Source organism: Schistocerca nitens, chromosome 1, assembly GCF_023898315.1.
Source record: "Schistocerca nitens isolate TAMUIC-IGC-003100 chromosome 1, iqSchNite1.1, whole genome shotgun sequence".
NCBI lineage: Eukaryota > Metazoa > Arthropoda > Insecta > Orthoptera > Acrididae > Schistocerca > Schistocerca nitens.
Window position 1 is genome coordinate 25787977 of NC_064614.1, and position 21161 is coordinate 25809137.

The window sequence follows — 21161 nt, forward strand, 5'->3', positions numbered from 1 at the left end:
CTACAATTTTTACCGTCCACGCGGCCCTCCAATACTAAATTGGTGATCCCTTGATGCCTCAGAATATGCCCTACCAACCGATCCCTTCTTCTAGTCAAGTTGTGCCACAAATTTCTCTTCTCCCCAATGCTATTCAATACCTCCTCATTAGTTATGTGATCTACCCATCTAATTTTCAGCATTCTTCAGTAGCAACACATTTCGAAAGCTGCTATTCTCTTCTTGTCCAAACTATTTATCGTCCACATTTCACTTCCATACGTGGCTACACTCCATACAAATACTTTCAGAAACAACTTACTGACACTTAAATCTATACTCAGTGTTAACCTATTTCTCTTCTTCAGAAACGCTTTCCTTGCCATTGCCAGTCTACATTTTATATCCTCTCTACTTCGACCATCATCAGTTATTTTGCTCCCCAAATAGCAAAACTCATTTACTACTTTAAGCATCTCATTTCCTAAATTAATTCCTGCAGTATCAACTGATTTAATTCGACTACATTCCATTATCCTCATTTTGCTTTTGTTGATGTTCATCTTATATCCTCCTTTCAAGACACTGTCCATTCCGTTCAGCTGCTCTTCCAGGTCCTTTGCTGTCCCTGACAGAATTACAATGTCATTGGCGAACCGCAAAGTTTTTATTTCTTCTCCATGGATTTTAATTCCTACTCCGAATTTTTCTTTTGTTTCCTTTACTCCTTGCTCAGTATACAGTTTGAATAACATCGGGGATAGGCTACAACCCTGTCTCACTCCCTTCCCAAGTACTGCTTCCCTTTCATGCCCCTCGACTCTTATAACTGCCATCTGGTTTCTGTCCAAATTGTAAATAGCCTTTCGTTCCCTGTATTTTACCCCTGCCACATTCAGAATTTGAAAGAGAGTATTCCAGTCAACATTGTCAAAAGCTTTGTGCAAGTCTACAAATGCTACAAATGTAGGTTTGCCTTTCGTTAACCTATTTTCTAAGATAAGTCGTAGGGTCATTATTGCCTCACATGTTCCAACATTTCTACGGAATCCAAACTGATCTTCCCCGAGGTCGGCTTCTACCAGATTTTCCACTCGTCTGTAAATAATTCATGTTATTATTTTGCACCCGTGGCTTATTAAACTGATAGTTCAATAATTTTCACATCTGTCAACACCTGCTTTCTTTGGGATTGGAATTACTATATTCTTCTTGAAGTCTGAGGGTATTTCGTCTGTCTCATACATCTTGCTCACCAGATGGTAGAGTATTGACAGGACTGGCTCTCCCAAGGCTGTCAATAGTTCTAATGGAATGTTGTCTACTCCGGGGGCCTTGTTTCGACTCAAGTCTCTCAGTGCTCTGTCAAACTCTTCACGCAGTATCATATCACCCATTTCATCCTCATCTACATCCTCTTCCATTTCCATAATATTGTCCTCAAGTACATCGCCCCCGTATAGACCCTCTATATACTCCTTCCACCTTTCTGCTTTCCCTTCTTTGGTTAGAACTGGGTTTCCATCTGAGCTCTTGATATTCATACAAGTGGTTCTCTTTTCTCCAAAGGTCTCTTTAATTTTCCTGTAGGCAGTATCTATCTTACCCCTGGTGAGACAAGCCTCTACATCCTTACATTTGTCCTCTAGCCATCCCTGCTTAGCCATTTTGCACTTCCTGTCGATCTCATTTTTGAGACGTTTGTATTCTTTTTGCCTATTTCTTTTACTAAATTTTTATATTTTCTCCTTTCATCAGTTAAATTCAATATTTCTACCAGCCCTCGTCTTTTCACCTACTTGATCGTCTGCTGACTTCACTACTTCATCTCTCAAAGCTACTCATTCTTCTTCCACTCTATTTCTTTCCCCCATTCTTGTCAATTGTACCCTAATGCTCTCCCTGAAACTCTCTACAACCTCTGGTTTAGTCAGTTTATCCAGGTCCCATCTCCTTAAATTCCCACCTTTTTGCAGTTTCTTCAGATTTAATCTACAGTTCATAACCAATAGATTGTGGTCAGAGTCCACATCTGCCCCTGGAAATGTCTTACAGTTTAAAACCTGGTTCCTAAATCTCTGTCTTACCATTATATAATCTATCTGATACCTTCTAGTATATCCAGGATACTTCCATGTATACAACCTTCTTTCATGATTCTTGAACCAAGTGTTAGCTATGATTAAGCTATGCTCAGTGCAAAATTCTACCAGGCGGCTTCCTCTTTCATTTCTTCCCCCCAATCAGTATTCACTTACTACTTTTCCTTCTCTCCCTTTTCCTACTATTGAATTCCAGTCATCGATGACTATTAAATTTTCATCTCCATTCACTATCTGAATAATTTCTTTTATCTCATCATACATTTCATCAATCAATTTGTCATCTGCAGAGCTAGTTGGCATTAAACTTGTAATACTGTAGTAGACGTGGGCTTCGTGTCTATCTTGGCCAGAATAATGCGTTCACTATGCTGTTTGTAGTAGGTTACCCGCACTCCTATGTTTTTTATTCATTATTAAACCTATTCCTGCATTACCACTATTTGATTTTGTATTTATAACCCTGTATTAACCCGACCAGAAGTCTTGTTCCTCCTGCCACTGAACTTCACTAATTCCCACTATATCTAACTTTAACCTATCCATTTCCCTTTGTAAATTTTCTAACCTACCTGCCCGATTAAGGGATCTGACATCCCACGCTCCGAACCATGGAACGCCAATTTTCTTTCTCCTGATAACAACGTCCTCCTTAGTAGTCCCCGCTCAGAGATCCGAATGGGGGACTATTTTACCTCCAGAATATTTTACCCAAGAGGATGCCATCATCATTTAACCATACAGTAAAGCAGCATGCCCCTTGCTTTCAGCTGTTCGCAGTACCAGCACAGCCAAGCCGTTTTGGGTAGTGTTACAAGGCCAGGTCAGTCAATCATCCAGACTGTTGCCCCTGCGACTACTGAAAAGGCTGCTGCCCCTCTTCAGGAACCACGCGTTTGTCTGGCCTCTCAACAGACATCCCTCTGTTGTGGTTGCATCTACGGTATGGCTATCTGTATCGCTGAGGCACGCAAGCCTCCCCACGAATGGCAAGGTCTATGGTTCATGGGGGGATATGTTAATTACAACAATATATTAATTTCAGATGTTCCTACCAGTTGTCCGCATTTCATAGATATGATATGTGGGTGTTTCATAATCATTTCCAAATTACATCATTCACAAGGTAGAGATTATTGATTCTGACATAATTATATTGTTAATTGTAATATGGGTGATGTCTTGCTCTCAGTGGGCTGGAAGTTGTGATACCGATCTGTTCACTGTGCTTTCCAAACTTGTCTGCTGCATTTCACTATCTGTCCAATTTGGCTGTGGTGCAAGGACTCAATGAATACAATTTTGTCACTGGGGAACATACATGTGGAAAGTTGCTTAAAGGGCTACCACATGATTCACTGGTGTTCATTTGTGATGAGGTATACTTTAATCGCGTTTCTGGCCCACGGTGAGTGTACTGTGGTGCAGTGGGGATGTGGGGTGGGGTAGGGCAAGGGATAGAGAGAGGTGGGAGGTAGGGATGGGGTTGAGGGGGGAGTGTCTGTTGGCTCATGGGAGAGTGGGAAGCTCCCTGTGGGCTAGCTAGGGATGCAGGTAGAGGGGGCAGGTGGCAGATGGCTGGGCTTGCAGTTTCACAGACTAAGGCATGAGATAACAGCACACAAGTAGCTGATGTGCAGACACAAATTGGATGGGAGTACCGGGAGTACTGGGGGGGGGGGGGGGGGCGGCACACACACACACACACACACACACACACACACACACACACACACACACACACACTGTTGTGTTTCGCAGCATGGTGGTCCATCTTGTTTTTAGCAAGGGTATGGCAGCGGCTATCCGTTCTAGTTGACAGTTGGTTGGTTGTCTTGTATCTGGATCTTACACATGGGTCATACCCCTGTGGAAGACCCAGATGCAAGACTGTCCCAATCCACCCTCTGAGCACCACCTACTCCAGTCCATCACAGGCTTATCCTGCCCCATCAGAGCCTGGGCCACCTTAGAAAGCAGCCATATTATACAGGATGTTTCGGGAGGAATGGTAAATATTTTAGGAGGTGGTACACTGCTGCAACCACTGCACAGTGTTTTACATTGGTGTGACAACCAACCATCAACTAGTATTAGTGGCCACCACCAAACTATTGCCAAAATCAAGGTGGACCACCCAGTGGCATAACACGCAGTGGGGCACAAGATACATGATTTCAATGGCTACTTCTGAACCCTTGTCATCTGGATCCTTCCCAACACCACCAGCTTTTCTGCTGAGCAGATAGGAGCTATCCTTACAGCACATCCTTTGCTTCCAAAACCTTCCTGGCCTAAACCTAAGGTAACTCAGTGCCCCCCATCCCCCACCCAGTAGTGAGTTTCTAGCTGTGTGCTGTTATCTCATGCCCTAGTGTATGAAATCAGGTGCCCAGCCATCTACCACCTGCTCCTTCTACCTGCTCCCCTAGCTAACCCACAGACAGCTCGCCACCCCCCCCCCCCCCCCCCAATGAGCCATTAGATGCTTCCTCCCAACCCCTTCCCTGCCTTCTGCCTCTCTCCATCCCTCACTCTAACCCACTAGCCCACCCCACACACCCCCACTACACCACAGTACACTCACCGTGGGCCAGGAGAGAGGTGGCAGACAACTAAGCACAATATAGGGAGACAGGCATGTGAACATGATTGGGTCATTGAGAGAGAGAGTGTATGTGTGTGTGTGTGTGTGTGTGTGTGTGCATGTTTTCCCTAGAAGCTTGAAAAACGAAGTAAATTCCAAAAGCTAAATAAGCTTCTGTTTGTGTACCTATAGGCAATGCAGCACTTCCACCTTTCAGTGAGTCATCTCCTTTATTCCTAAATAATTCATAGATATCAGAGTTAGATCATTGATCCTTACTTTTACAAAGAAAACAAGCATGCAGTAATTTATGAACACAACTGGGAACTTATTTTTTTCGAAGTTGTGAACAAACTGATGCTGGGGGTTGTGTGGATTTAGTGACATGGGGTCATAGCACACACAGCCTGGAGTTCTCAGGGAATTCAGTGTCTTTTAGAGGCGATCTTCCATGACTGTTACACTTGTGCCATTTAGCTCCTTGTAGTGTTGTTTTTTATTATAATATCTAACATCACTTGTATGCACCAATTGTTCAAGGATCCTTCTATACTTGAAAGAGAATATGTACCATGCAGAACTCCAAATGCTCATTGCTACATTCAAAAAATTGACCAGACCTTCAGAGTTTGAGTTACTCAATGTATTGATAAAATTGGGAATCATTTACCAGATATCATTTTTAAACACACATTGTATTTATTAAATTACCAATTATATAGAAACAGAACAAATGGAATTACAATGTGTGATGTATCTATTGATCTCCAAATCAGTAAGCTTTGTTGCCCTACCCTGTCTAAGGTTATTCACTTCATGAAACCTAAAAGTATAGTTACCTTATACAACAGGTTAATTCAATCCCAAATTTCAGTTCATTTGTAACTATTTGTCTAAAATGTCTCTGTTTTGTATCCAGTAGTGTTTCTTTGTTTAAGAGAAAGCATCACTTATCATCATTGGTTTAACGTGAACTTGGTATTCAGTTGGAAATCTTGTGATTAGTAATCATAGTTTTGGTGATCAGGTGGTCAAAACTGTATCAACAATCAAACCAAGAAGGAGCAATACTCTATAATTTTTAATTCATGCTGTTTACAGAAATTTATCGTCTTGATTCAAGTACCGAATCAAATGAGATGTCTCCTGCTCCCCAGAGGAGACGGACACCCCGTCACTACCCCATCTGCAGTGGTGATAAAAGATTGGCATCACACAACAGGTAGTCAAGGTTTGTTTCTAAATATCAATAATACTTTTCAATTAATCTAAATACAGTTTTAGTCATATCCATCACATTATAGAAAACACTGCATCTTCTGCTTATTTAAATCATTTGTTAGTATCAGTTGTTGTAGCTTTATAGTCTTCTTTCCTGTTTAGTTCTTAATTTTCCAAAAGATAAATTACTGCTGGTAGTGTATCGATGTAACTAACATAAATTTTTGTAATAAGCATTTGATGTAATATGAATTAAAACATTTTTAGTGCCACAATGTGCACACATTGATATTCGTCATGAGGAATAGTAGTATATTCATGTTTCACTATAATGTACATATTTTCATCGTCAGTTATGAAATATGCCTTGAAAAGCTTAAATTTCATATTCAATAATTCCCCCATTGCAAAAAAATTGATATGTGACCAGTTGGAAGCCCTTCCAGGTCAAAATATTGCATTACATTCATCATTTACATCTTAGTTAAATTTTTATCTTTAGTGATATATTTTTTATGGCATCTTATAACAATTGTAAAGGAAAAAATACCTCTATGCCTGTAAGGTGCAGAAGACAAAACAAAAATAATGGCAAATATTGTGGAAGCATAGGGAGAAGTGTAAAAATCAAATTATGGTGGAAAGTGGTGTAATTAGTTATAAGGACAATATGACCAGTAGATTGAACACAACTTTATTCCATGGAAGCAGTAACAACTTGAATACAGTACTTAAATAACATTCAGCAACAACCAATTGCATGCACAGAAAGCTATAGCAATACACATAGAGAACTGAGGCCGAGTGTAACTGGGCTAGTCTTAAATAGATGGACCTGTGGCAGGGTCTAAGGGTAATCTCTCTACTGGTATCAGCGGTTACTCAGGAATGGATAAGAGAATCCCAGACAATGGTATTAGAAGCAATAGAGGAACTGCTGGGTGTCCACTAAGGACAGGTGCCCTCACCCGCACGGGAGTGGAAAACCAGCAGCAGCAGGTGACGTGACGCCCAATGGGGACAGGCTCGGAGGCAATGATGTGACATCAGGGGTGCCCGACTGTCCACACAAAGGCGAGCTGATTATGGTTCATTGAGCAGAGGCTGTCCTCCGTGTAGATGTTGCAGAGATGCTACCCGACATCTGGTTATGACCTGGAATCCATTTAGGGCAGCGTCCAAAACCACACACCCAGACAGCGACACACGGCTGGAAGAGACATGGTGGCTGCATGGGTTGATGTCCAGATTGAAGATGCAGGAGGTGTAGTAGTGTCCTTTGCTGGTGCCTATGGAGTAACTCTGCCGGGCTCTTCTCACAGACTGGCGTGAAACGGTATGAGAGAAACCAGTCTAAGGCAACGTCAGACAAAGAGTTGGCAACATACCTGTTCATCTGAGTTTTGAACGTCTGGACTAGGCATTCTGCCTCCCTATTAGATTGTGGATGGAATGATGGGGCAAGGATGTGGCAGATACCATGCAAATTGCAAAATGCCACAAACTCTTGCAGTGAAAATTGTGAACACTAACATTATGGGCAAGCCTTAGACTAAAAAAGATTTGGACAAGGCTGTGACAGTGGCAGTTGTGGGTGTGGAAACACAATGCACAACATATGGAAAATGAGAGTGTGTGTCAACAATCAACAGCCAATCAGGGTTGAGGAAGGGGTCAGCGAAATCCACATGTGTATGGTCTCACGCATGCGACAGCATCAGCCAAGGAGACAACGATGCCCGTGGTGCTGCGTGGTGCATCACACACTATGAACAGGAGGCAACCAGGCAGGTAAAGTCACCGTCCAAGCCAGGCTAAAACATGCCGACCGGTGTGACACACCTCAATTATCTACATATACACTCCTGGACATGGAAATAAGAACACCGTGAATTCATTGTCCCAGGAAGGGGAAACTTTATTGACACATTCCTGGGGTAAGATACATCACATGATCACACTGACAGAACCACAGGCACATAGACACAGGCAACAGAGCATGCACAATGTCGGCACTAGTACAGTGTATATCCACCTTTCGCAGCAATGCAGGCTGCTATTCTCCCGTGGAGACGATCGTAGAGATGCTGGATGTAGTCCTGTGGAACGGCTTGCCATGCCATTTCCACCTGGCGCCTCAGTTGGACCAGCGTTCGTGCCGGACGTGCAGACCGCATGAGATGATGCTTCATCCAGTCCCAAACATGCTCAATGGGGGACAGATCCGGAGATCTTGCTGGCCAGGGTAGTTGACTTACACCTTCTAGAGCACATTGGGTGGCACGGGATACATGCGGACGTGCATTGTCCTGTTGGAACAGCAAGTTCCCTTGCCGGTCTAGGAATGGTAGAACGATGGGTTCGATGACGGTTTGGATGTACCGTGCACTATTCAGTGTCCCCTCGACGATCACCAGTGGTGTACGGCCAGTGTAGGAGATCGCTCCCCACACCATGATGCCGGGTGTTGGCCCTGTGTGCCTCGGTCGTATGCAGTCCTGATTGTGGCGCTCACCTGCACGGCGCCAAACACGCATACGACCATCATTGGCACCAAGGCAGAAGCGACTCTCATCGCTGAAGACGACACGTCTCCATTCGTCCCTCCATTCACGCCTGTCGCGACACCACTGGAGGCGGGCTGCACGATGTTGGGGCGTGAGCGGAAGACGGCCTAACGGTGTGTGGGACCGTAGCCCAGCTTCATGGAGACGGTTGCGAATGGTCCTCGCCGATACCCCAGGAGCAACAGTGTCCCTAATTTGCTGGGAAGTGGCGGTGCGGTCCCCTACGGCACTGCGTAGGATCCTACGGTCTTGGCGTGCATCCGTGCATCGCTGCGGTCCGGTTCCAGGTCGACGGGCACGTGCTCCTTCCGCCGACCACTGGCGACAACATCGATGTACTGTGGAGACCTCACGCCCCACGTGTTGAGCAATTCGGCGGTACGTCCACCCGGCCTCCCGCATGCCCACTATACGCCCTCGCTCAAAGTCCGTCAACTGCACATACGGTTCACGTCCACGCTGTCGCGGCATGCTACCAGTGTTAAAGACTGCGATGGAGCTCCGTATGCCACGGCAAACTGGCTGACACTGATGGCGGCGGTGCACAAATGCTGCGCAGCTAGCGCCATTCGACGGCCAACACCGCGGTTCCTGGTGTGTCCGCTGTGCCGTGCGTGTGATCATTGCTTGTACAGCCCTCTCGCAGAGTCCGGAGCAAGTATGGTGGGTCTGACACACCGGTGTCAATGTGTTCTTTTTTCCATTTCCAGGAGTGTAGTAAATGGAGAATCTCTGAATGAAGCACTGAGGGGATCACTATCCGGGGGGCTGCTTGATCCGTGTCAAAATGCAGAACACTATCCACAACAGAGAACTGATGTCGAAAGATGTAATAATTATGGAGGAGCTCAGACATACGAGAAGGTGATGAATCTGGCCGACCATTTTGTATGAATGTAATGACATTGCACATAATGGGATTTGAATTTCACGATCCATGTGCTAGTTGCAGTAAAACCATCAAGTGACTGCCGTGTCGCGATATCAATGTGGAAACGAAGCAATTCCTTCTGATTAAATCCTGGGTCCAGACCAGCTGGCAGGTGGGACAAAGCATCGACATTTGGGTGCTGATTCGAGGATAGAAATGAATTTCGAAGTTGTAACGTGAAAGGAAAAGAGCCCGTTGTTGAATTCAATATGCCGCTTTCTCTGGTAATGACATAGGAGGATTGAATAAAGAAACCAGTGGTTTGTGATCAGTGACCCTGTGAAATTTGGTATCATAGAGAAAAACATGTAGTTCCTTCACAGCATATACCATGGCCGAATCTTCTTTTTCTCTCCGAGAGCACCTAGTTTGAGCAGTATTCAATGTTTTTGAGGCATAAGCAATAGGCCACTCAAAGCCATCATGATATTTATGAGCCAGTACCACCCACGCTATGGGAATACCAATAAATGATAGAACAATATACTCGTTACAATTTGCAGATGACCAACTGATTATAGCCCAAGACTATGAGGACATAGAGTATATGACCAGAAAATTGATTCAAGAATATAAAAAATCAGGTCTAAATGTAAACATGAATAAAACAAAGTACATGGTAATTGGTGGAGTGAATGGAGACTTAATATTAGAAGAAGGGATGGGAACAATAACAGCTACTGAGGAATATAAATATTTAGGTGTGAAAATTACAAATGATGGGAAACAGGACAAAGAAATTAGATCAAGAATAAATTCTGGAAAGACGACAATCTCTTTATTGAATGGAATTCTCTGGGACAAACACATAACAACTGATAACAAAATAAGGATTTTTAAAACAATAGTTATTAGCATTATTACATATGGTTCAGAAGTGTGGACAACAAAATGGCAACTGAAATCAAAATTATTAGCCACAGAAATGGATTTCTGGAGACGTTCAGCAAGAATATCAAGACGAGAAAGAATAAGAAATAAAGTAATCAGAGACAAGATGAAATGTAAAAATTCAATTATTGATTTCATCGAGCACAAACAACTTAAATGGTATGGACACATCAGACGAATGGAACAGGAAAGGCTACCAAAATGCATAATCGACTGGGTACCAATTGGAAGAAGAAAAAGGGGACGACCACCTGATACATGGATACAGGGAGTTGAGTCAGCAATGAGGAAGAACAACATTCCTGAAGATTTATGGACGAATAGAGAAGAGTGGAGAACAATAATTAGTGACTTACTGTAATCTAGAATAGGCGCTGGAAAAATGTACTCACATTGTAAATCCAGAATAATAATAAATACCACACCAACCCATACTGTGAAGCATCCATTGCAAGGACCCAGTGGAGGCCTGATTGGTAGGTTCTAAGCAGGACGCAGACTGCATCGGAGTCTTAAGGGTGGAAGATGCGGTTTCACAAGCTGGTGGCCAACAAAACTGAATCCCTTTGTTCAACAATGCATCTAACGGCTGCACAATGGTCACTGCCGCAACTGCAGTGACAAAATAGCAGAAATGTGGTTATGCAGGGTTTAAGATGCTCATAAGAAATGTCAAACCCAATATAAATAATAGAAGGTTGAAAAAATTGACATTTTTCTAAATTACACTTCAGCTCAGCCACATGGAGAACTGAAAAATCAGTACGCAGATTTTGTAAATGTTCTTCAGTGGAGACACCAGAAACTATAATGTCATCCATATAGTTTGCACAAAACAGCACAGATGCTGTAAGTTGTTCCAAAAAATATTGAAAAATAGTGGGAGCGTTGGTGACTCCAAAATGCAACCACAAGTATTGGTACAATCCAAAAGGGGTATTGACATCTAAGATATGTAGTGACTCTGTATGTAAAGTAAGTTGTAAATAGGTATCCAACAAGTAAATTCCTGAGTAATATTGACCACCTGATAACTTTGCAAAGAGTTCATTGGGGTGCGGTATTGGACATGTATCCACTATAGTTGCGCGTTCTCAGAAATTTAAAAATTGCCGCAGGGGCGTGACCGGCCTGATGGTTTCTTTGCTATAGCTAAGGGGGTAGACCATTCACTTGTTGCAATAGGCCAAACAATGCTGGATTCCATGAGGCAATCTAATTCATCTTTGGCTTGTTACCTTAATGCCACTGGAACTGGACAGAAGTGGAAGAAACGAGACCAAGCAGAAGATTTCATGATAATGTGCACTTTAAAATTATTGGCACATCTCAATCCAGGAAAGAACAAAGAGTAAAACTTAGAAAATAATGCATCTGACTGTGTATACGGCACTTGTTCAGACACTATATTCTCTTCACCTGAAATGGTAAAGCCAAACAACTTGAAAGCATCAAATCCAAAAAGATTCTCTGTATGTATACTATCTACGACAAGAAATTTAAATGACCAGACTATTAGGTCTCTGGGGCAGAAAATTGGCCTAGAATAAGAATACTCTTTTTACTGTAATTTACTAACGTTCGTGACACAGGGAGAAGCGGAGGGGAGCCCAAGTTCCTATAAGTTCGTCAGTTTAGCAATAAGGGTAGGATGGGAGCGTGGAACACATATGTTGCTCTGCATTTTCAACTTCTCAGGGTGTAATGAATAGTCCATTAAATTTTGGGCATGCATCTACGCAAATAAAATTTCCGCCATTGATATTTCGGCCCCAATAAGAGCTCTCATACCTCAAGAGTGTTTTTAAAGCAAATGAATTTTCTCTGCTCCATATTCATGGAGCATTCAATGCAAAACCTAGAATGCATGTATGTGATGGGGAAGAAGACAGTAATTCCTTCAGATCAAGTGTGTTTTCACCATATGTGGGTGCTCTTTCCTCGAAGATAGGTCGTATTCTTGAGAAACACTGTGTTAAGATGATCTTCTGAAGATTGCAGCTTTACTCAGCTCCGTAAAGTACGATTTACTGCTTCATAATGCAGGTGTGTATCAGATTCCTTGCAGAAATTGTGAGAAGTCGTACATAGGTCAAACAACACACACCATTCATGAGAGATGTGTGGAGCATTGAAGATAGACATGCTTATCACAGCCAGACAAGTCAGATGTGGCCAAACATTGTGTTGATACAGGGCATTCCATGAATTACTGTGATGTGAAGATTTTAACGTCTACCACTTCCTTTTGGGAATCTGTCTTCAAGGAAGCTATAGAGACTAGATTAGTTAATAATTTAATAAATAGAGATAATGGTTTTAATTTGGACAAAGCATGGAATCCGGCTCTTGGGATAATTAAACTGCAGAAAAGTCGTCATGGTGTCACCGCCGCCGATCACACATCGATAAGTGAATCATATGTCTGTACTCCTTCGCCACAGGCAGCACATCTGTAAGAGTATTTCTTTGCCACTGACCAGCATCTGTGACCTGCATGCACAGTATCACCATGGTGGAGCATATAAGGCCACACTTGGCATCTTGTCGTCAGTCTTGTGAATCATTCTGAGGATGGCTGGACAATGCATGGCCAAAATACCAGTGGAGGAAATTTTATTTGCGTGGATGCATGCGCGAAATTTAATGGATTACATATGTTGCTGTTTGCTGGCCTGTTTACGTTGTTGATGCAACTGCTGCTACGAACGAGGCTGGCCCCCTTGACACTGTGATCATTTGCGTAGCGCTGTGATCATGTCTTCCCTCTGCGAACTATCTGAAGCTTGGTTATCTACAGTTTGCGACACCCAAAACGACTGCACAATAGCTAAAATTTCAGAGAGGGATGGAGTTTTGCACTGGAGGGCAACCTCTCACACCTTATGATCCAGAGCTAAACAAATGATAGCATCTCTCACCATCTGATCAGCGTTCATCTCTTTATGCACGTCGGCCACAAAATGATGACGATGACTTAACCCATGGAGTTCAGCCACCCATGCAGTTCAGTCGCCCATGCTTTACAGGACTGATGTCGTTGCTTCATACAGCAGCAAAACTCAATCCAGAATGCAATAACATGGGTGCGCTTGCAGTAGTATTTCGAAAGAAGTTCACACATTTGATTAAACGTTAAAGAGACGGATCCTAGAAAGGGGCAAGGTGACATAGGACTTGATACAGTCGTGACAATATCCAGGAAAGGAACAAGGCATGGCATAAAATAGTGTCAGTAATCTCAAAAGCTTGAAAGTGTTGTCGCAGATGTTTCTCATATGCATCCCATTATTCAATGGACTTTTCATATGTAGAAAAGGGAGGCGAATAAACCATGGGGGCTGTGGAGGGCAAAACAGCAGGTGATACAGACTGGTAAGAATGCCAACTAGACAAAACAGATGCCAATGACTGATGTACATGAGTTTGTCCAGATCCTGTGATTGGTGGTGCAATGCCTCAGCAAATGATTCTTGCTCTTCAACCAATCAATGTAAAATATCTTTCGCAACACCATCAGCCATCGTGAGAATATGGAGGACCAACAAGAGTAAAATTTGAGCGGAGAACAAGATCGTCTTGTAATTAGGTATATGCACAACACCACCAGTAGGTGGAACATAGTTTTATTCCACAGAAGCATTAACAACATGAACACAATATTTAAGTAAAATTCAGCAAGAACCAATTATGTGCATGAAGAGCTGTAGCTATACACTTAGAGAACTGAGCCTGAGCATAACTTGGCTAGCCTTATATAGGCTGGGGCCTGTGGTGGGCTCTGATGGTGATTACACACACACACACACACACACACACACACACGCCCTCTGTGAATGACATAGCACTGCCTCACACGATACCTTTTGAAAATATGTGTACATGTCCATGAGAAAGCAGTCATGATTACTGAAGAAAAAAAATGTGGCAAAGAAATTATTGGGGAAGGAAATGAGTAATGGACCTTCTTGCCAGTTTGGGATTATCATTTAATGTAGAAATGTTTTTATGAAACATTTTAAAGAATCATTTTTATATATGAAAGTTAAGTGCCAATGATGGAGGAAAAGGAAATCCAATAGTAGAAGTAGCATATGAGTCCTGTGTTAAGCTACCAATCATCATCCAATTGTATATTAATTACAAGTGGTGTGACACAGAGTTCCGTCGAACAACCGCTACTTTTTCTTGTGTAGCTTAATGAACTTCCATCAGTAACATTACCAGATGCCAAGTTTGATTAGTTTTTTAGATCATCCAAGGGAAACATTCCACGTGGGAAAAATTTAAAAACACAGATGATGTGACTTACCGAACGAAAGTGCTGGCAGGTCGATAGACACACAAACATACACACAAAATTCAAGCTTTCGCAACAAACTGTTGCCTCATCAGGAAAGAGGGAAGGAGAGGGAAAGACGAAAGGATATTGGTTTTAAGGGAGAGGGTAAGGAGTCATTCCAATCCCGGGAGCGGAAAGACTTACCTTAGGGGGAAAAAAGGACGGGTATACACTCGCACACACACACATATCCATCCACACATATACAGACACAAGCAGACATATTTAAAGACAAAGAGTTTGGGCAGAGATGTCAGTCGAGGCGGAAGTGCAGAGGCAAAGATGTTGTTGAATGACAGGTGAGGTATGAGTGGCGGCAACTTGAAATTAGCAGAGATTGAGGCCTGGTGGGTAACAGGAAGAGAGGATATATTGAAGAGCAAGTTCCCATCTCCGGAGTTCGGATAGGTTGGTGTTAGTGGGAAGTATCCAGATAACCCGGACGGTGTAACACTGTGCCAAGATGTGCTGGCCGTGCACGAAGGCATGTTTAGCCACAGGGTGATCCTCATTACCAACAAACAATGTCTGCCTGTGTCCATTCATGCGAATGGACAGTTTGTTGCTGGTCATTCCGACATAGAATGCGTCACAGTGTAGGCAGGTCAGTTGGTAAATCACGTGGGTGCTTTCACACGTGGCTCTGCCTTTGATCGTGTACACCTTCCGGGTTACAGGACTGGAGTAGGTGGTGGTGGGAGGGTGCATGGGACAGGTTTTACACCGGGGGCGGTTACAAGGGTAGGAGCCAGAGGGTAGGGTAGGTGGGCTGGGGATTTCATAGGGATGAAATAACAGGTTACGAAGGATAGGTGGATGGCGGAAAGACGCTCTTGGTGGAGTGGGGATGATTTCATGAAGGATGGATCTCATTTCAGGGCAGGATTTGAGGAAGTCGTATCCCTGCCGGAGAGCCACATTCAGAGTCTGCTCCAGTCCCGGAAAGTACCCTGTCACAAGTGGGGTACTTTTGTGGTTCTTCTGTGGGAGGTTCTGGGTTTGAGGGGATGAGGAATTGGCTCTGGTTATTTGCTTCTGTACCAGGTCGGGAGGGTAGTTGCGGGATGCGAAAGCTGTTGTTGGTGTATTGGTTCAGGGATTCCGGACTGGAGCAGATTCGTTTGCCACGAAGACCTATGCTGTAGGGAAGGGCCCATTTGATGTGGAATGGGTGGCAGCTGTCATAATGGAGGTAATGTGTGAAGCTGGCCATTGGACAGATGGAGGTCAATGTCAAGGAAAGTGGCGTGGGATTTGGAGGAGGACCACGTGAATCTGATGGAACCAAAGGAGTTGAGGTTGGAGAGGAAATTCTGGAGTTCTTTTTCACTGTGAGCCCAGGTCATGAAGATGTCATCAATAAATCTGTACCAAACTTTGGGTTGGCAGACCTGGGTAACCAAGAAGGCTTCCTCTAAGCGACCCATGAATAGGTTGGCGTATGAGGGGGCGATCCTGGTACCCATGGCTGTTCCCTTTAATTGTTGGTATGTCTGGCCTTCAAAAGTGAAGAAGTTGTGGTTCAGGATGAAGCTGGCTAAGGTAATGAGGAAAGAGGTTTTAGGTAGGGTGGCAGGTGATTGGTGTGAAAGGAAGTGCTCCATTGCAGCGAGGCCCTGGATGTGCGGAATATTTGTGTATAAGGAAGTGGCATCAATGGTTACAAGGATGGTTTCCGGGGTAACAGATTGGGTAAGGATTCCAGGCATTCGAGAAAGTGGTTGGTGTCTTTGATGAAGGATGGGAGACTGCATGTAATGGGTTGAAGGTGTTGATCTACGTAGGCAGAGATACGTTCTGTGGCGGCTTGGTAACCAGCTACAATGGGGCGGGCGGGATGATTGTGTTTGTGAATTTTAGGAAGAAGGTAGAAGGTATGGGTGCGGGGTGTCGGTGGGGTCAGGAGGTTGATGGAATCAGGTGAAAGGTTTTGCAGGGGGCCTAAGGTTCTGAGGATTCCTTGAAGCTCCGCCTGGACATCAGGAATGGGATTACCTTGGCAAACTTTGTATGTGGTGTTGTCTGAAAGCTGACGCAGTCCTTCAGCCACATACTCCCGACGATCAAGTACCACGGTCGTGGAACCCTCGTCCGCCGGAAGAATGACGATGGATCGGTCAGCCTTCAGATCACGGATAGCCTGGGCTTCAGCAGTGGTGATGTTGGGAGTAGGATTAAGGTTTTTTAAGAAGGATTGAGAGGCAAGGCTGGAAGTAAGAAATTCCTGGAAGGTTTGGAGAGGGTGATTTTGAGGAAGAGGAGGTGGGTCCTGCTGTGATGGAGGACGGAACTGTTCCAGGCAGGGTTCAATTTGGATAGTGTCTTGGGGAGTTGGATCATTAGGAGTAGGATTAGGATCATTTTTCTTCGTGGGAAAGTGATATTTCCAGCAGAGAGTACGAGTGTAGGACAGTAAATCTTTGACGAGGGCTGTTTGGTTGAATCTGAGAGTGGGGCTGAAGGTGAGGCCTTTGGATAGGACAGAGGTTTCGGATTGGGAGAGAGGTTTGGAGGAAAGGTTAACTACTGAATTAGGGTGTTGTGGTTCCAGATTGTGTTGATTGGAATTTTGAGGTTTTGGAGGGAGTGGAGCTGGAAGTGGGAGATTGAGTAGATGGGAGAGACTGGGTTTGTGTGCAATGAGAGGAGGTTGAGGTTTGCTGGAAAGGTTGTGAAGGGTGAGTGAGTTGCCTTTCCGGAGGTGGGAAACCAGGAGATTGGATAGTTTTTTGAGGTGGAGGGTGGCATGCTGTTCTAATTTGCGGTTGGCCTGTAGGAGGATGCTCTGAACAGCCGGTGTGGATGTGGGAGAGGAAAGATTGAGGACTTTTATTAAGGATAGGAGTTGACGGGTGTGTTCATTGGCTGAGTTGATGTGTAGGTGAAGGATTAGGTGGGTGAGGGCAATGGATTGTTCAGTTTGGAACTGGTATAGGGACAGATGGAAAGAAGGGTTGCAGCCAGAGATGGGAACTTTAAGTGTGAGGCCTTTGGGGGTAGTGCCAAATGTCAGACAAGCCTGAGAAAATAGAATATGGGAGCGTAATCTGGCTAGGGCGAAGGCATGTTTGCGGAGGGAATGTAAATATAACTTAATGGGGTCGTTGTGGTGGTGTTGTGAGGGTGACATGGTATTAGAAAGTGGAAAGTGTAACATGAGGCTGATATGAAAACGAAAATAGAAATATATGGGGATAGATAAAGGTGAACTGGAAAGTAACTGGAGATCTGGTGTGAAAAAAGGCGAAAAAGTGTTGGTTACAGCTGGGCTATGTTCTACTTGGGTTGGTAGACAACGATGTGCACAAAGGTTAGGTGGTTGTGTTGCCACCAAAATACGTTAAAGGACGGAGAAATTCGGGAAAATTTCGAAAGAACCGCGTGTAAATGTATTAAAAGGAATGGTTTTGTGGTGGCTGATTATGAACATGAAGCTAACAATTGTCTGACGAAGAAATAATGATATCCAAAAACAAAGATGATGTGACTTACCAAACGAAAGCGCTGGCAGGTCGATAGACACACAAACAAACACAAAAATACACACAAAATTCAAGCTTTCGTAACAAACTGTTGGCTCATCAGGAAAGAGGGAAGGAGAGGGAAAGACGAAGGATGTGGGTTTTAAGGGAGAGGGTAAGAAGTCATTCCAATCCCTGGAGCGGAAAGACTTACCTTAGGGGGAAAAAAGGACGGGTATACATTCGCACACACACACATATCCATCCACACATATACAGACACAAGCAGACATAATTTACATTCCCTCCGCAAACATGCCATGGTGTTTAAATATGTCTGCTTGTGTCTGTATATGTGTGGATGGATATGTGTGTGTGTGTGAGTGTATACCCGTCCTTTTTTTCCCCTAAGGTAAGTCTTTCCGCTCCCGGGATTGGAATGACTCCCTACACTCTCCCTTAAAACCCACATCCTTTCGTCTTTCCCTCTCCTTCCCTCTTTCCTGAGGGGCAGCAGTTTGTTGCGAAAGCTTGAATTTTGTGTGTATGTTTGTGTTTGTTTGTGTGTCTATCGACCTGCCAGCGCTTTCGTTTGGTAAGTCACATCATCTTTGTTTTTGGATATATTTTTCCCACGTGGAATGTTTCCCTATATATATATGAGTCACCTAACATTACCGCTGCATATATTTCGTAAACCACATCAAATACTGACGAATCGATTCCACATTGTTTAATGGGTGAAAGGAACTGAAGCTGTGAAATAGTATTCACGAGGTTACACAAAATGTTCGTAAACTGGGAACAGTGGATTTTATAGCAACAGTAATGTTGAAAGCATAAAAAATTTTTAGGTTATGGTTTGGAAGTAAATTACGTATTATTGAGTATATATAGGCAGGATAAAATGTATGGTAGATTACGGAAAAAAGGTAAGATGAATACAAAGTGAAACTACTTGTACAAACAAAAAGAGAAAGTAAGATGACAGAAAAGATTTCGAAATGCAACAGTGACAATAACAAACGTAATTGTTGGGTTCAAATTAATGATATGAATAAAATAGAAAGAAACATTCCACATGGGAAAAATATATTAAAAACAAAGATTCCATGACTTACCAAATGGGAAAGCGCTGGTAGATAGACACAACAAAAAAACACAAACACACACACAAAATTTCAAGCTTTCGCAACCAATCGTTGCTTCGTCAGGAAAGAGGGAAGACGAAAGGATGTGGGTTTTAAGGGAGAGGGTAATGATCCAACTCCCCAAGACACTATCCACATTGAACCCTGCCTGGAACAGTTCCGTCCTCCATCACAGCGGGACCCACCTCCTCTTCCTCAAAATCACCCTCTCCAAACCTTCCAGGAATTTCTCACTTCCGGCATTACCTCTCAATGCTTCTTAAAAGACCTTAATCCTACTCCCAACATCACCACAGCCGAAGCCCAGGCTATCCGTGATCTGAAGGCTGACCGATCCATCGTCATTCTTCTGGCGGACAAGGGTTCCACGACCGTGGTACTTGATCGTCGGGAGTATGTGGCTGAGGGACTGTGTCAGCTTTCAGACAACACTACATACAAAGTTTACCAAGGTAATCCCATTCCTGATGTCCAGGCAGAGCTTCAAGGAATCCTCAGAACCTTAGGCACCCTACAAAACCTTTCACCTGACTCCATCAACCTCCTGACCCCACCAACAACCTGCACCACTACCTTCTTCCTAAAATTCACAAACCCAAACATCCTAGCCGCCCCATTGTGGCTGGTTACCAAGCCCCCACAGAACGTATCTCTGCCTATGTAGATCAACACCTTCAACCCATTACATGCAGTCTCCCATCCTTCATCAAAGACACCAACCACTTTCTCGAACGCCTGCAATCTTTACCCAATCTGTTACCCCCGGTAACCATCCTTGTAACCATTGACGCCACTTCCTTATACACAAATATTCCGCACATCCAGGGCCTCGCTGCAATGGAGCACTTCCTTTCACACTGATCACCTGCCACCCTACCTAAAACCTCTTTCCTCATTACCTTAGCCAGCTTCATCCTGAACCACAACTTCTTCTCTTTCGAAGGCCAGACATACCAACAATTAAAGGGAACAGCCATGGGTACCAGAATGGCCCCCTCGTATGCCAACCTATTTATGGGTCGCTTAGAGGAAGCCTTCTTGGTTACCCAGGCCTGCCAACCCAAAGTTTGGTACAGATTTATTGATGACATCTTCATGACCTGGACTCACAGTGAAAAAGAACTCCAGAATTTCCTCTCCAACCTCAACTCCTTTGGTTCCATCAGATTCACCTGGTCCTACTCCAAATCCCATGCCACTTTCCTTGACATTGACCTCCATCTGTCCAATGGCCAGCTTCACATCTCCGTCCACATCAAACCCACCAAGAAACAACAGTACCTCCATTATGACAGCTGCCACCCATTCCACATCAAACGGTCCCTTCCCTACAGCCCAGGTCTTCGTGGCAAACGAATCTGCTCCAGTCCGGAATCCCTGAACCGTTACACCAACAACCTGAAAACAGCTTTCGCATCCCGCAACTACCCTCCCGACCTTGTACAGAAGCAAATAACCAGAGCCACTTCCTCATCCCCTCAAACCCAGAACCTCCCACAGAAGAACCCCAAAAGTGCCCCACTTGTGAAACGATACTTTCCGGGACTGGATCAGACTCTGAATGTGGCTCTCCAGCAGGGATACGACTTCCTCAAATCCTGTCCTGAAATGAGATCCATCCTTCATGAAATCCTCCCCACTCCACCAAGAGTGACTTTCTGCCGTCCACCTAACCTTCGTAACCTCTTAGTTCATCCCTAAGAAATCCCCAAACCACCTCCCCTACCCTCTGGCTCCTACCCTTGTAACCGCCCCCGGTGTAAAACCTGTCCCATGCACCCTCCCACCAACACCGACTCCAGTCCTGTAACCCGGAAGGTGTACACGACCAAAGGCAGAGCAACGTGTGAAAGCACCCACGTGATTTACCAACCCGGATGGTGTAACACTGTGCCAAGATGTGCTGGCCGTGCACCAAGGCACGTTTAG

The 21161-nt window shown here is 44.1% G+C and overlaps 1 protein-coding gene across 1 annotated transcript in view; it reads left to right on the plus strand.

Annotated features, from left to right (window-relative positions):
- Window positions 1–21161, plus strand: part of LOC126257285 (Down syndrome cell adhesion molecule-like protein Dscam2) — a 587314-nt gene that overhangs the window by 541792 nt on the left and 24361 nt on the right. Inside the window, exon 36 of the mRNA XM_049955551.1 lies at window positions 5770–5899. Coding sequence (XP_049811508.1) covers window positions 5770–5894 — 125 coding nt within the window. The 3' untranslated portion in view covers window positions 5895–5899. The remainder of the gene's footprint in view (window positions 1–5769; window positions 5900–21161) is intronic.